Raw genomic sequence first — 14,765 nt, forward strand, 5'->3', positions numbered from 1 at the left:
GTGTCTTCATCTGTGGTTTTTATTCATGGTCTATTGGGTGCCTTAGTTTTTTGGTTTTTTTTTTTTTTTTTTCTTTGGTGGGGGGGTGTTGGGGGGATAGAAAAGTCAGCATCTGTATTTTCAGAAACAGAAAGAATATAAAACATATAAAAGGCTGGTTACAATATGAAAACAACATGGAAATTTCATGAAATGTTAATTCTTCTAGGAATAGATGTTCAATGTCACAGCTGGATCAGCCTCTAGTTTCCCCTTCCCAAAAGCCTTGTCAGAAAGGACAGAGGAAAGATAGAGGAGCATACCTCAAGATAGCTTGCTCCTGTTACCTTTCCCGCCTGTCTGAAAGGCCTAAATCGGATTCGCCTTTCAAGGTTGGCTTTATGGATGGTGTAAATTCATCCATATCCCCCAAAACCATCTCCCATTTGTTCCAGGATGCCCGAATCCCCTTAATAGAGAACAAAGACTTTCATTTCACAGTAAGAGATAAAAGGCTTAGAATGAAAATGTCTGGTTGATGTAAGACCAAGACTAAAACAAATTCATACCACTCTGAAGTCAGGCAGTCAGTCAGCAAGAAAAAGGAAATTGACTGGTATCAGAGGTATTCACAGTCACTGGTAAAGGAAAAAGGTTGCGGAGTAAATAAGTGGCTCCCGAAAGGGTTGGAGGATGTCAGCTCATGGCTTCTGTCCTGGTCTGGTGAATAGGACCTGTTTTGGGTCCCAGCCCCATCCTAGCTGTCCCTTATCTTGATATAAACAACCAGCCCCACCCAGCTGAATTTGAAATGGGACATTCCTATGCCAAAACACTTTCTATATGAGGAATCAGAACTCTTTGTTGAACAGATAAATGCCTTGTACTGGTGGCCTTCAAGAGTGCAATGAGTTATAGGTACATACGTGTAATTCTGTCTTTATTTCTGATAGAGCCTCACGACATTAGCCTGACTGATTAGCATGACATTTACCTGACGAAGAGAATCTAAAGGGTTTTACTTAGGTGTCTCTAGACACTTCTATAATCCTGAATCAGTTCACTAACTTACCTTCACACTTATTTTTATAGACAAAATATCTATCCCAATCTCTAATGATTCACCTCACGATCTTGAATGTGCTAAGAAATAATCTCCAGCTAATTGTAAATAGTGCTAAAATAGTGAAAGCAAGCACTAAGTACAAATTGTTGCTGTTCTAATGAGATCACTTGGACACAGGAAGGGGATCATCACACACTGGGTCCTATTGTGGGGAGGGGGGAAGGGATAGCATTAGGAGATATACCTAATGTAAATGACGAGTTGATGGGTGCAGCACACCAACATGGCACATGTATACATATGTAACAAACCTGCACGTTGTGCACATGTACCCTAGAACTTAAAGTATATTTTAAAAAAAAAAAGACATTGGTTTAACGTTTAGACACCAAATCTTACCTTTGTTTAGGATACTTTTCCTGACAATCTTGTTTTGAGTGGGCCTTTATTCATGTCCTTTTTGTTTCAGCAAATAATGGTGTTTAGATCTAAGTTCTATGCCTTGGAGATGTAAACTTTCACCTGTCATCCCTTTGAAGGTGTAAATTTAGGGTTGCTTAACTCACAACAGTCTAGAGCAATGGAACAGGTAATCAAGAGATTAATAGTTTAAAGGGGGAAGAAAATTATTAACTGGCAAATAAAAAACTATATAAAGCTAAAAAAAAAAAATTGTTGCTGTTCTAAACCCCATACACAAACTAGCTCATTCATTCCTCAAAATAACTCTACAACAAGGTAGGTACAATTATTATCCACATCTGCATTTGCAGATGAGAAAATTAAGGCACAGAAAGATTGAGTAACTTGACTGAGTTCACACAGACAGCAAGTGGCAGGGCCAGGACATAAGTTGGGCCTTCTGACTTGAGTCTTGTTCCTAGCCACTATATTACACCACAACTGAGCTATTCAGACAACTGGAAATCACTTGAGTCGTTTCTTATGAGAAACAGAGAGGACTCATTCAATCATCCTGATTGAAAATCATTGACAGACCTGAGGGAGGAATTGTTTGCTGTGTTAATAATCACCTACTTGCAAATCTGAAAAAGAAAAATCTTTTCTTCAATGAAACTCAAAAACTGAATTTGACAAAAAAATGTTTTTCCAGTTGGAGACAGGTCATTTAGTAGTGCCACTGGGATACTTACCCACAGTTTGACTCCTGCTTAAAACAGTTTTCCCGGCTGGGCGCGGTGGCTCACACCTGTAATCTCGACATTTTGGGAGGCTGAGTCAGGTGGATCACCTGAGGTCTGGAGTTCGAGACCAGCCTGGCTGACATGGTGAAACCCTATCTCTACTAAAATTACCAAAAAAATTAGCCAGGCGTGCTGGTGGGCAGCTGTAATCCCAGCTACTCAGGTGGCTGAGGCAGGAGAATCGCTTGAACCTGGGAGGCAAAGGTTGCAGTGAGCCGAGATTGCACCAGCGCACGGCAACCCGGGCAACAGAGCAAGATTCCGTCTCAAAAAAAAAAAAACAGTTTTCCCATATTTCCCAAAATAGAAATATTTTCAATAAATCATTGATTCCACTCCCAATCTACTTACTTCCCATGCAAAAGACTCGAGGTAACATCTACTACAAGCAAGATAAAATCATTTCAGATACTACTTTCTCGTTACAGAGTATAGAAATTATCTCTGGAGAACTATATTTTGTTACACATGCTAAACAATAGGAGGTCAATAGGGCTTATCTGATATAAGACGGTGGAACTCAATTAATCTATTCCCAAATGACTAATGCAATGCCCATATTTTTTGGACAATTGCTATTAAGCAATGCAATTGTCCTTATGAATTAAAGAAACTATGTTACTTCCTGCCTAAAAGGATTAATGGTTTACTACTAGTTACCAGTTGATGTGGTGCTTAAGATTCCTCAGGGCTAATGACCTGGTAGGGCTTACACTACTATTCCAGGCCAATCATTGCACAGTCATCTCCTTCAAGAAAGTTTCTAACCAATAAGCAGAAGCCTAACATTCTGGGCTGAAAGCTAAGTGCCCCATATATTCCTGGGTGACTCTGAAGCAGGTTATGTTTCCTCGGAAGAAGGCTCCTTGGTGGTAAGTTGAACATTTCTGGGCAGGGTAAAAATAATACTTAATATTGTGTTATAAAGTAGATTCTGAGGAGTAGGTGAGGGTGTCAAGGACTATGAAGAGAAGTGTTTTCTAAAAACTAAAAAGATAATAGCTTCATTTACAATTTCCCCAGGAAAGGATAGTTGAGAAATGAAGTTGAGGGTTTTTTTAAATTCAAATACACAGCTTTAATAATTGCATGAAAGAGACAAGTTTTTATTTATATTTATCTCATGTTTCTAGAACTTCCCTTGAAAAGCTGAATTTTAAGATATAAATAAGGAAATATAATTCTAAAGAAAGTGTTTTAAGACAGGCCAGCACTATGAAATTGTGAAAATTATTGTGAAGTCTATTCATCTCACAGTCAAATATAAACCTCTCAATTATTGAGGACATTTCATTAAAGTGAGTCAGTAGAGCATGATTATTTTACCTAAATATAACAGAGGACTTTTTTAAGGTATATGACTTATTTCTTATAGATATATGACTTATTTCTATATTCATATTTTTAAGGTTTCATGTTAGTATTTGCAAAACAAATAAATATATGAGCAAATGAAACATTTGGATCCTGTAAAACATCCAAGAATTCACAGAGACATCATCTTGATGGGATGTATTTTTTAAATGCATATTCTAAAACATAATTTTTTACTTGTATAGGTAGCAAAATTTGGAACAAATTTATTAGTTGAACATGTACAGATTTTTATAAACTAGCAAGAATATGTTTTTTAGAAGTTTTGTCTTTCATTTTACATGTCATATAGTGTATATTCCTATCAATCAAAATACTTTGCAGTTTCAGTATTTAGTACTGTCAGTGAACTGTGTCTTAGGCTGAGAACATTCTCATCAGGTCTTACTGTATTCAACAGGTAAAATTACATCTGTGCTAAAGTCATAGTGAACTCCAGTGCACTGAATCCAAGCAAATACTACAAACACAGGTAACATTTTAATGACTGCATTGGAAATTCTGTTTGCTGGAACAGTTTTCCAGTTATTTATTATTGGATTTAATTACTCACATGACTAAGGTTCCTGGACAAATTTTAGTGAAATGAGTTTAAAATTATATGTCTTGTAAAATAAAACGGTTCCCTTATATCCCACCCTTACTTAAATATATTTGTATTACTTGGAACAAGTTTAATTTTCTTTTTCAATGACAGCTTTGAAGAACATCCTGAAGATTACATAGGAGACAATATATCAAGAATCTATTTACTGAATGGTCTAGAACAAAAGCCAGGAACTCCCTAATGGAAGCACATTAGTGTTTATTTTGATGAAGAAATACATAGATTTTTTTAACACAACCATAAAGTAGATAGCTCAGTAAAAAATCAATTTCGGAAGATGTCACTGAACAACTCTTCCAACATATTTCTGGATTCAGTGCCCAGTAATACCAATCGCTTTCAAGTTAATGTCATAAATGAGAACCATGAGAGCAGTGCAGTGGCAAATGACAACACTGACCCACCACATTATGAAGAAACCTCTTTTGGGGATGAGGCTCAGAAAAGACTCAGAATCAGCTTTAGGCCTGGGAATCAGGAGTGCTATGACAATTTCCTCCAAAGTGGAGAAACTGCTAAAACAGATGCCAGTTTTCATGCTTATGATTCTCACACAAACACATACTACCTACAAACTTTTGGCCACAACACCATGGATGCCGTTCCCAAGATAGAGTACTATCGCAACACCGGCAGCATCAGTGGACCCAAGGTCAACCGACCCAGCCTGCTTGAGATTCACGAGCAACTCACAAAGGTAAGCTTGAAGGACACAGGCAAGTGTCCTCCCTTATTCATAACTTCAGGTCATTTCCTTCTCTTTCATTACACTATGAATGAATGTGAAACAGTCAAATTGAGAGGTCTATTCCAAACACTATCCATCTTACTTACAAAACTGTCCCTAGTTCCCAGTAAACAGAAAATACACAAAAAAGTGTTTCACAGATGCTTTTTTTCTTTGGATTTTTTTTTTTTTCTTGAGACAAAGTCTCGCTCTGTCACCCAGCCTGAAGTGTGGTGGACACTGCAGCTTTGAACTCCTGGGCTCAAGCAATCCTCCCACCTCAACCTCCTGAGTAGCTGAGACTACAGGCATGCACCACCACACCTGACTGACTTTTTTATTTTTTGTAGAGACAGGGTCTTGCAATGTTGCTCAAGCTGGTCTCGAACTCCTAACTTCAAGCGATCCTCCCACCTCAGCCTCCCAAAGAGCTGGGATTACAGGCATGAGCCACTGTGCCCAGCTCAACAAATGTTTTCTGACTTAGGATAGAGAACTAAAGAATTAACTCTAAACGTTAGGCAATATGTTGTACCTTGTTTATGATTATAGTCTACTCAATTTACATTGGTTAAACATGTCAAACTGAATATCAAGCTGGTTTCACGTCAGTATTAATGTCTCTATGTCAATCGTATAAAAAGCAAAACATTTGTGCTTGCTGTAGTTAATACTGTGGGTGCCAGCCTTTAGTGCATAGGGGTAATTTTATATTCTTTAAAGAGAGGGCAGAGATTTATAAGATTCAGCATTCTATCCCTTCCTCTTTAAAACTTTGCCTGAGGCTCCTGAATGTGCTTAAGCATATAAAAATAACTAAATTAAATTTAAGTACAGAAGCAGCAGAAGTGGCTAAACTTTTCATTATTTAAGAAACACAGCCAGGATTCCCAAGTGTGTTAGAAGTATGAGGCAGCACTTTTTCTAATCTTTTTTTTTTTTTTCGAGATAAAGTTTCTCTTTTGTTGCCCAGTCTAGAGTGCAATGGTGCAATCTCGGCTCACTGCAACCTCTGCCTCCCAGGTTCAAGCGATTCTCCTGCCTCAGCCTCCTGAGTAGCTGGGATTACAGGCATGCACCACCACACCCAGCTAATTTTTTTGTATTTTTGGTAGAGACAGGGTTTCTCCATGTTGGTCAGGCTGGTCTCGAACTCCCGACCTCAAGTGATCAGCCCACCTCGGCCTCCCAAAGTGCTGGGATTACAGATGTGAGCCACCACGCCCAGCCTCCAACCTTATAACTTTGTAGATTTCTTCTTCCATAACTTTCTCCAAAATATACTGATCAATTTTATCTTCCTGCTCTTCCAGACCAGTTTGGAATAAATATCATTCTTTATGAAACATAATTACCTGCTAAAAAGAATGATTAGATGTCACATATTCAAATGAGTTTACTCTTGCCCAAGTTTTGAGGAGAGAGAAGAAAATGATTGAAACAGTTCCTTTTGTATGCATTCATCCATTCATTCCTTCAATATTTTTTTAAATGATCATCCACTCCAGAAACTCTAGGAATACTACTCTTAGGAAAGATGCTAATAAAGGGGAAAATTTTTCTTTAGTTTCTGCTCACCTTTCCTTCCTCAAGAAAATCCATCTCTAAAATGTATTTGCCTTGGCTGCTAGGGTCCCTGACTCTGGGTCCTACCACCAGAGACTGAGTGACTTCCTCAGGAGGGGTCCATGTTTTTAATTTTGTTTCCTTATCCCCTTTCCCCACCAAACCTTGCTAGTCCTGTGTACTAAATTGGCAACAGTCTGCCAAATGGCTGGTTTCCTTATAGGCCTAAGATTTAGATTTTATCTGGCATATTTGATGCTTTAATCAAAAGAAGTTAGCAATGCAACAATTTCAGACAACATGGTAGCTCCATGAAGATTTTTGAGAAGGGAGGCAATCTGAACTCTTGAAATCCAGCTGAGGTGTCACTGTCCTTTTCTGTGTCAGGAAAGGAAAGGAAAATGGCAGAGAGAAAAAGGAGAAGAAAAATGAAAAGAAGGTTGACAGAAGCAGCCACCAGTAGTTTCCAAGACATGGAAAAGGCAGAAAGAAATTTAGGGCATCGTAAAAAGATATTTCAATTGTTTCTGAAGAATTAAAATGAATCAAAGTTCTTTTTTAAAAAGACCTTAAATTCTATCCCACAATACTCTACCACATCACGCATGATAATTTTTAAAGTTGCCTCCTTTTTTAAAGTTAGTATCACAATTTAAATATTCTCATTCATCTACTTCCCCAATTTACAACAAAAGAAAATAGAATTCTAACTTCATTAAAAAAGAAATGGAATAAATTCACATTGTTCTTAGGACTGACATTCCAGACAGAGAAAAGTAGCTTATTTATAATTGCAAAAGCCATGGCTTATGTAAATCTTTCAATAAAGAGAGAAAAGCTCTAAAGGATCAGGAGTTTAGAAAGCCATCTAAAGGCCGGGCGTGGTGGCTCATTCCTGTAATCCCAGCACTTTCAGAGGCTGAGGCTGGTGGACTACCTGAGGTCAAAAATTCAAGACCAGCCATAACCAACTGATGAAATCTCTTCTCTACTAAAAAAACAAAAAACAACAACAACAACAACAACAAAAACCAGCCAGGCATGGTGGCACATGCTTGTAATCCTGGCTACCTGGGAGGCTGAGGCAGGAGAATTGCTTGAACCTGGAAGGCAGAGGTTGTGGTGAGCTGAGATCATGCCACTGTACTCCAGCCTGGGCAACGAGAGTGAAACTCTGACTCAAAAAAAAAAAAAAGAAAGAAAGAAAAAGAAAGCCATCTAAATGACCACACAGTAGGAATGTTATAGCTGCATTAGATAAATGTAATAGCTGTTTGGAATATTGCATCACTTTTGAAGAGATAAAATGAAACTAAAGACTGAACTTTGACTTAAAGCATTTTTTTTCTTAGACACAAAGGAATGGCAAATTAAAATATTAAAAATTAGGCCTAAGCGCTGAATAATCATTTTGAACGCGTATAGTAATAAGCTACTCTTTATAAAGACTTGATGCTCAGTTATCTAGGAAACTTCATCTTGATTAAATCATGAAGAGGTATCCACATAGCCAAATTGGGAGAAGAATTCAGATTCAACCACACAATCTACAATGTGCACATTTCTGCAGCCAGACCCATTCTAGTGTTGCTGAAATTGTACAGCCTAGCCTGCCTCTCCATGTGTAGCAGCCTGGGCCTTCTTCAGTTTATCGCTTTATTGTTTGCTAGTGAATTTGACTCAGCTACTCCCCCTCAAATGTAAGAACTGAAAACCTGCAATGTGCTGTAGCTATGCTGCCACCTCCTTGTGGCCCTTGACATTTTTATGGTAGTTCCTCAAATCACAACTAGAAATCATCAACAGAACAAACAATATATGATTATACTCAGACCCTTCACAGATTTTGTATGCAAAAAATATAAATAATAGCGTTTACTTAAATCATTTAAAAGTAGAAGGTAATTGACATAGTATAAGCTAGACAATACTTTTTGTAACTGTGATTTATAATGCTTTTAAAAGTTATAATAGCAATAGCACATTCATACTGAATGGCAGAACATGGTTAGTCAGAAAACCAGTTGGATTTTGTGTAAATTTTGGTTATAATTTCCAAGTGAGAAAAAAAGTTACATGACAAAATTATTCTAATAGGTAAAATAAAAAACAGGTTTGAAAGACATTATTTTAAGGCTCTACCTTAAATGAAGCTATAGGTGTGATAGATATTGACAGAATTTGTAATCCCAATGACTTGAGATCATAATTGAATAAATTATTTTTATTATCTATGTTAGTAAAGAGCTAAATACCTATACTGGTGACCATGAACTATAAATTTCTGAAAACTCTGCTTAAGAGCAGGAGAAACAATTATCCTTTACTTGCTCTGTTCAAGCTCTTGTACGAGCTACATAACTTCTACTTGTCTTGCAAGATGCTTGTGAACATTGGTTTCTATGAGTATAAAGTCTACCCTTACAATGGGTAAGAATTCAATTAAATGATCATTGATGATAGTAGTAATTTTTATACTAGCTTTTTATTTTAAAAGTAAAATGAATACTAACAAAATATTTAACAAGTACTAAAAAATATGTAATAAAATGCTTCTCATCTAACATCAATATTCAGTTATTCTCTCCAGGAAAATCATTACTGACAGTTTCTTGTAAATCCTTCCAGAAATGTTCTAGGCCTATATAAACATACACATATATCTATAAATATCTGGATTCCTATCAATCTAACTTTCTGTTTACATTTCTTTTCAAACATGTACTAGAACGTATTTTCCACATTGTTCTGCACTCTTTGCAGTTTTTACCAAACATACCCTGGAGATCTTTCCATATTAAAGCATATGTAATAATTATTTGGCATCTGGCAAAGATTAATCTAGTGCCTTTACTTTGTAAAGAGAATTTTGCTTTCAGTATCCAGCCTAATTCCTGTGGCCAACTTTTCATACAATTCCTTAATACAGGACTAACCAAGATGGAACTCCTTTGCAGACTTACTAACCACCATTGTTGTTAGCATTTCAGAAAAATATAATTTAGAAGGATTCAAGGAAATATAGAGACTTTCTATCAAAGCCATGTGTCATTGAAATACGCTATCTATGAAAAGTATAAAATACTATACAATTAAGACAAATGTTTTTCTAAAAGAAGCTAACTCTATAGAAACTAATCCAAAACAAAAATCAATGGAATGACGGTATATTTGGATCATTATGCTGTTAACAACTACAAACAATTTGTAAATAAAAGCATTAGCTTTAAATGCAGTGTAGTAATAACCAACTTTTTATGGAGAACTTGTTATGTTTCAGACACTGTGCTCGCACTTAAAAAATTCTCACTCAATCCTTAACAACGATGCCTCAAGGAGGGTACTATTAGTATTGCTTTTTTATGGATGGTGAAAGTTTTATAAAATGCTACAGATCTTTTAGAAGAGAAAATAAAGACTTGCAAAAGTCAATGAACTTCCAAGGTCAAGACACCAAGGTCACATGGCTCGTAAGTTGAACTCACGTCTGCAGGACTCCAGAGTCCTTGCTCTGAAGTTCTACTTTCCATCCTCAGTCTGCTTTCCCACGGCACTTTTCATTAACTCGTTCAACAGCTGTGGAGAATGGCGGGCCTCAGGCACGAAGAAGAAAATCACACTGTCATGATGGGCTGAGCAGGAGGTTCTTCCTTGTTTCGGTCCGTTTTTCTGAGACTGTGACAAAAAATCGTATTGCTTGTCCTACAGAATTATGTCTCAATCATTTTCATTGTCATCATCAGAAGCATTTATTAACCATGTATTTACAAGAGTTTCTGTGTAAAGTGAGTTAAAGTGACTTGACTTCTTTCCTCTAGAACTTTTTTCTTTTTTCTTTTTTTTTTTTTTTTTTTTGAGACAGGGTCTTGCCCTGTCGCCCAGGCTGGAGCGCAGCAGCACGGTCTTGGCTCACTGCAAGCTCAGCCTTCCAGATTCACGCCATTCTACTGCCTCAGCCGCCCAAGTAGCTGGGACTATAGGCACCGCCACCACACCCCGCTTTTTTTTTTTTTTTTTTTTTTTTTTTTGTATTTTTAGTAGAGACGAGTTTCACCTTGTTAGCCAAGATGGTCTCGATCTCCTGACCTCGTGATCCACCCTCCTCGACCTCCCAAAGTGCTGGGACTACAGGCGTGAGCCACTGCGCCCAGCCTCCTCTAGAATTTTATAAGTCAAACGACATTGTTATGGATACGAACAAGGGAAATGTAGTCAAGTTAACAAACACTAAACCACATAAATCAATGTATTAAATGCTTATCTTCTATAAAAGGACAAAAATGTACAAATGTTTTCTCTAGAAAATAACCTGTTCTACAGTGTGTCAAAGTTCAAATTTGCAACTTTGGCATTCAAATTGGGGATATCTGAAATTAGAAATAATTGCTAAGCTAACAAACAGCCAAATAAAATAGACATTAAAATTGAAGCAATAAACGCCTTCATGACCAGTGACCAGAAGCCACCCCTAAAATATTTGTTGGAGTGAAACTCTGCAACTAAGAGTTCATTCTGATACTTTAGTTAGAGTTTCTTAGTACGCAAGGCCAGTTCCCTGGGGAGCTCACGCTGTTAAAACAATCTGTGGGAAAAAACAAAAACCAGAAAGAATTTTTTATTATAAATAGTTTAGTAATAGATGGCAAGAAGAGTAGTAGTTCCCTTAAACTTATACTTGGAAAATATTAAGAACCTTTCCATTTTCTTTTTCATAGCCAGTTCATTGCACATAGCTAACTTTTGTCCTAAATTATCAAAAACACAAGTCAATTTGTGTGTGAGATATGTGGTTTCAGCTATAGTAAATGCATTATGATTACAAATTGTGACCATTGGTAGTGATTTATAGGCATAATGTGTAATAACTTTCAAAACAAGAAAAAAAAGACTCATTTTCATAATTTAAAATATTGCCTTTTATCCCAAAGGGATAGAAATGTATAAACATAATATTGATCAGTAAAGTATGGAAATATGATTAGAATCATATGTTTTTCGTTCTGAAATGAAGCTTAGGAATCATCTGGTTCTTACTGGGATTGGCATTTAGATAACTGAGTGGCAGGAGTGGGAGGGGCTTAGGTTAGGTGGAATAAGTTTCGCCATGTGTTGATCATTGTTGAAACTCAATAATGAGTATCTGAGATTTATTTTGTTATTCTCATTACTTTTACATATGTTTGAATATGACAATAATAAAAGAAAGTTTAAAACAACAGGAGGATCATCTAGGTGTAAATATTTATGGAACTGTCTCTCGGTGGTGGTCTAAGAATTCTATCAACCTGAGATTAAAGGCTCAAAATTCGAAAGAATGTATAAGTAGCAAATATTATCTAGTTGGAACTTAAAGAATAAATATATTTATTTTCCCTGCCCCATAAAGATTTAAGTAACAAATAGTATCTAGCTGGAACTTAAAGAACAAATATATTTATTTTCCTCTGCTTTGATAATAGCTATAAAGGTATCTGATATGTTTCTGGGGTCTGAAAATCACATTACATATTAAATAAAATAATTTAATCTTTCATTATCAAGAACTTATTGCCCTTTAAACTGCATGTGATTGAAGATTCATTAGCTTGTCAAAACTGGAGTAGAGATAATCTTTTATCAAGTGGTCTTTCTTTCTTTTCATTTTTTAAACATACTTTGTTTTACTTTTCCTGAATCTTTAACACACAGGTAAAATTCTTAGTAAATAAATAATCATTCCCTAAAGCTACATAATTTAGAATACATTTATAAAAGGTTATGGGTCATCATTTATGGTAATGGGAGTGTGAACAAACAAATTAATTCAATGTATGAAGGGAAAAACTGGTTTCAGGCAGCAATCATAAAACTTTTAGTCTTTGAGACTTTGGCCTCAAGAACATGAACCAGCCAGGAGACTGCAGGCCACTTGCTACACAGCTCATAGCCATCAAGTCCCCACAAACCCTCCACCCAAAGTCATGTTCAGTACTTTGATGATAAGATGAGTTTACAACTGCTGTTCTGATTTACTAAGGAGGCATTTATTAAAGAGTAAAACCAAGGTTTGCTTTGCCATGTCAGAACAGTAAGATGGCAAACAGAGAAAAACAATTTTGCCTTAGAGTAAATTACTTCAAGATAAGATTTTTCACAAAAGCCACTGGATTTATTCTTATTGGCAGTATTCAAGCACTGTTAAACACCTTGAAGGAGGACGCACCCTGAATTAACTGCACAACCAAAACTAGATTCCAAGTATCCTAGTTTATGGTGCCAGATTTTTTTGGCTCCTACATGAGAGTAAGCAATGGAAATGGCTTCTGTGCTTGTAAATTTACTATCAGATCTTAATAGTCAACAAAAGAAGTATACATTTGAGGTTTTTTTCCCCTCTGTGGTATAAATATATTTAAAACTTTGGAACTCTAGCAGGTTGAACATATTATTCTTACCTAAAGGAGAGTTGAACACCCTTCATTGACTATACTTTTGAATAAATTAGAAAATGATTGCTTTACTAACTTGCACATATAGTGGTTTCTCTGCCATTCTCTCATAGAATATTCTTCTTGCATCATATTGTGAAGTCCTAGTGATAAATTGAAGAACCATTAAACTGTGACCAGAGAGGGCATCCATCAGGAAGGAATGTTCATTTTAGAGGAAATTTTAAATACCCTATTCATCCTTTAGCCTACTTTGTAAGATTTGTTTACAGTCTTGGATATTCTCATCAATTCATATCTAAGGGTCACAATCACCATTGGAGTTTATCAGGTAGCAGAGCAATTTCCCAGACCAAATCTTCAAGCTTAATCAGAAAACATGGGTTTTATTCCCAAGACCAACTTTAAAAAAGGCAAGTGACTAAGGCAGTGTCTCTTGGGATCCCCAATTAATTTACACAATGAAAACTGCCCTCTCCCAAAGTGAGTAACTGCTGATGGTCTGGCTATGGGATCTTGATTAACTACAATATTGACAGTTTTTTAAAAAGTTTTTCTCAAATCAAGCCAAATAAATGGGTCTCCTAACCAAATAATCCCTTCAACATTCATGGACATTTTAACACATTCCTCAATTCCCTGCTCTCACTGATTATACATTTCAGTAATGAAAAAATGAAAGTTACATTTGACCTATTCACCTTCCATATGTGTATAGAATTCTTTCAGAGAAAAACAGAATTTTTAATGGACTGGAAAAACAGCCTCAAATGTTTCATGCATCTGAAATTGACTTCATTGTATAGACCTGTGCTGTCCAATACGGTAGCCAGTAACCATATGGGGCTATTGAGCACTTGGAACGTGGCTAATCCAAATTGAGATGTACTGCCAGTGGAAAATACACACTGAATATCAAAGACTTATTACAAACAGAATATAAAATATTTCCTAATATTTTTATACTGATTATATATTGAAATAATATTTCATAGATATTCCATTAAGTAAAATACATTACTAAAACACTCCTGTGATTCAGTTCCCAGAAAGTTGGGGTGCAACTATTGCTAACAAATACTTATATTGCAAATATTAGAAATATGATATTCTCCAAAGATTAAATATAACATTAAAATGTAAGGGTCCATATCTAAACCCAATTCATTGCACTAATTTCTTTTCACTTTTTAAAAAGTAGAAAATTTTGAATTACATACTTGGTTTGCATTTGTAGCTGGTATAGATGACCAGTTTCTGCCCCACTCGGTTAGCCTCAATTTTTTGGACTGTCTTTATTCTTACACTGGTGTGAATATATTATGTTAGCTTTCAATTATTTGTGCAAATAAGGACTGAGGATATCTAAGATTAACATATTCCTCAGGTAATTAAAAAATAATTTTAATTATTAACTTCAATCTCTTCTGTTATTCCATTTTTTCCCAATACTGTCAGAAAATAATAAAATAATCTGTCTTAAGATTCATTCTCTTCTTCTTCCCTTTTAAATGTGACCTACCCAGAAGAAACAATAAGAAATGAGCTATCCCATAGAGATGGAAGATAAAAGAAGTAGGAGGCAAGAATGGATAAGAAACTAGGATAACTGCTCTTAAGTGGTAGAGACCATGAACTTTCAAGTCCACCTCATGAATTCAACATTGTTGAAGGAAGGAAGGGGAAAGAGAGAGAGAGAGGGAGAAAGAAAGAAAAGAAAAGAAAGAGAGAAAGAGAGGAAAGAAAGAAAGAAAAAAGAAAGAAAGAGAAAGAAAGAAAGAAAGAAAGAAAGAAAGAAAGAAAGAAGAAAGAA

The 14,765-nt window shown here is 36.0% G+C and overlaps 1 protein-coding gene across 1 annotated transcript in view; it reads left to right on the top strand.

Annotated features, from left to right (window-relative positions):
• Window positions 1–4,508: 4,508 nt before the first annotated feature.
• SLC12A1 (solute carrier family 12 member 1) overlaps window positions 4,509–14,765 on the top strand; it is a 104,034-nt gene continuing 93,777 nt past the window's right edge. The window contains exon 1 of the mRNA XM_030930776.1: window positions 4,509–4,928. Within this exon, the coding sequence (XP_030786636.1) occupies window positions 4,509–4,928 (420 nt within the window). The remainder of the gene's footprint in view (window positions 4,929–14,765) is intronic.

The sequence above is a fragment of the Rhinopithecus roxellana genome, chromosome 5, assembly GCF_007565055.1.
Source record: "Rhinopithecus roxellana isolate Shanxi Qingling chromosome 5, ASM756505v1, whole genome shotgun sequence".
NCBI lineage: Eukaryota > Metazoa > Chordata > Mammalia > Primates > Cercopithecidae > Rhinopithecus > Rhinopithecus roxellana.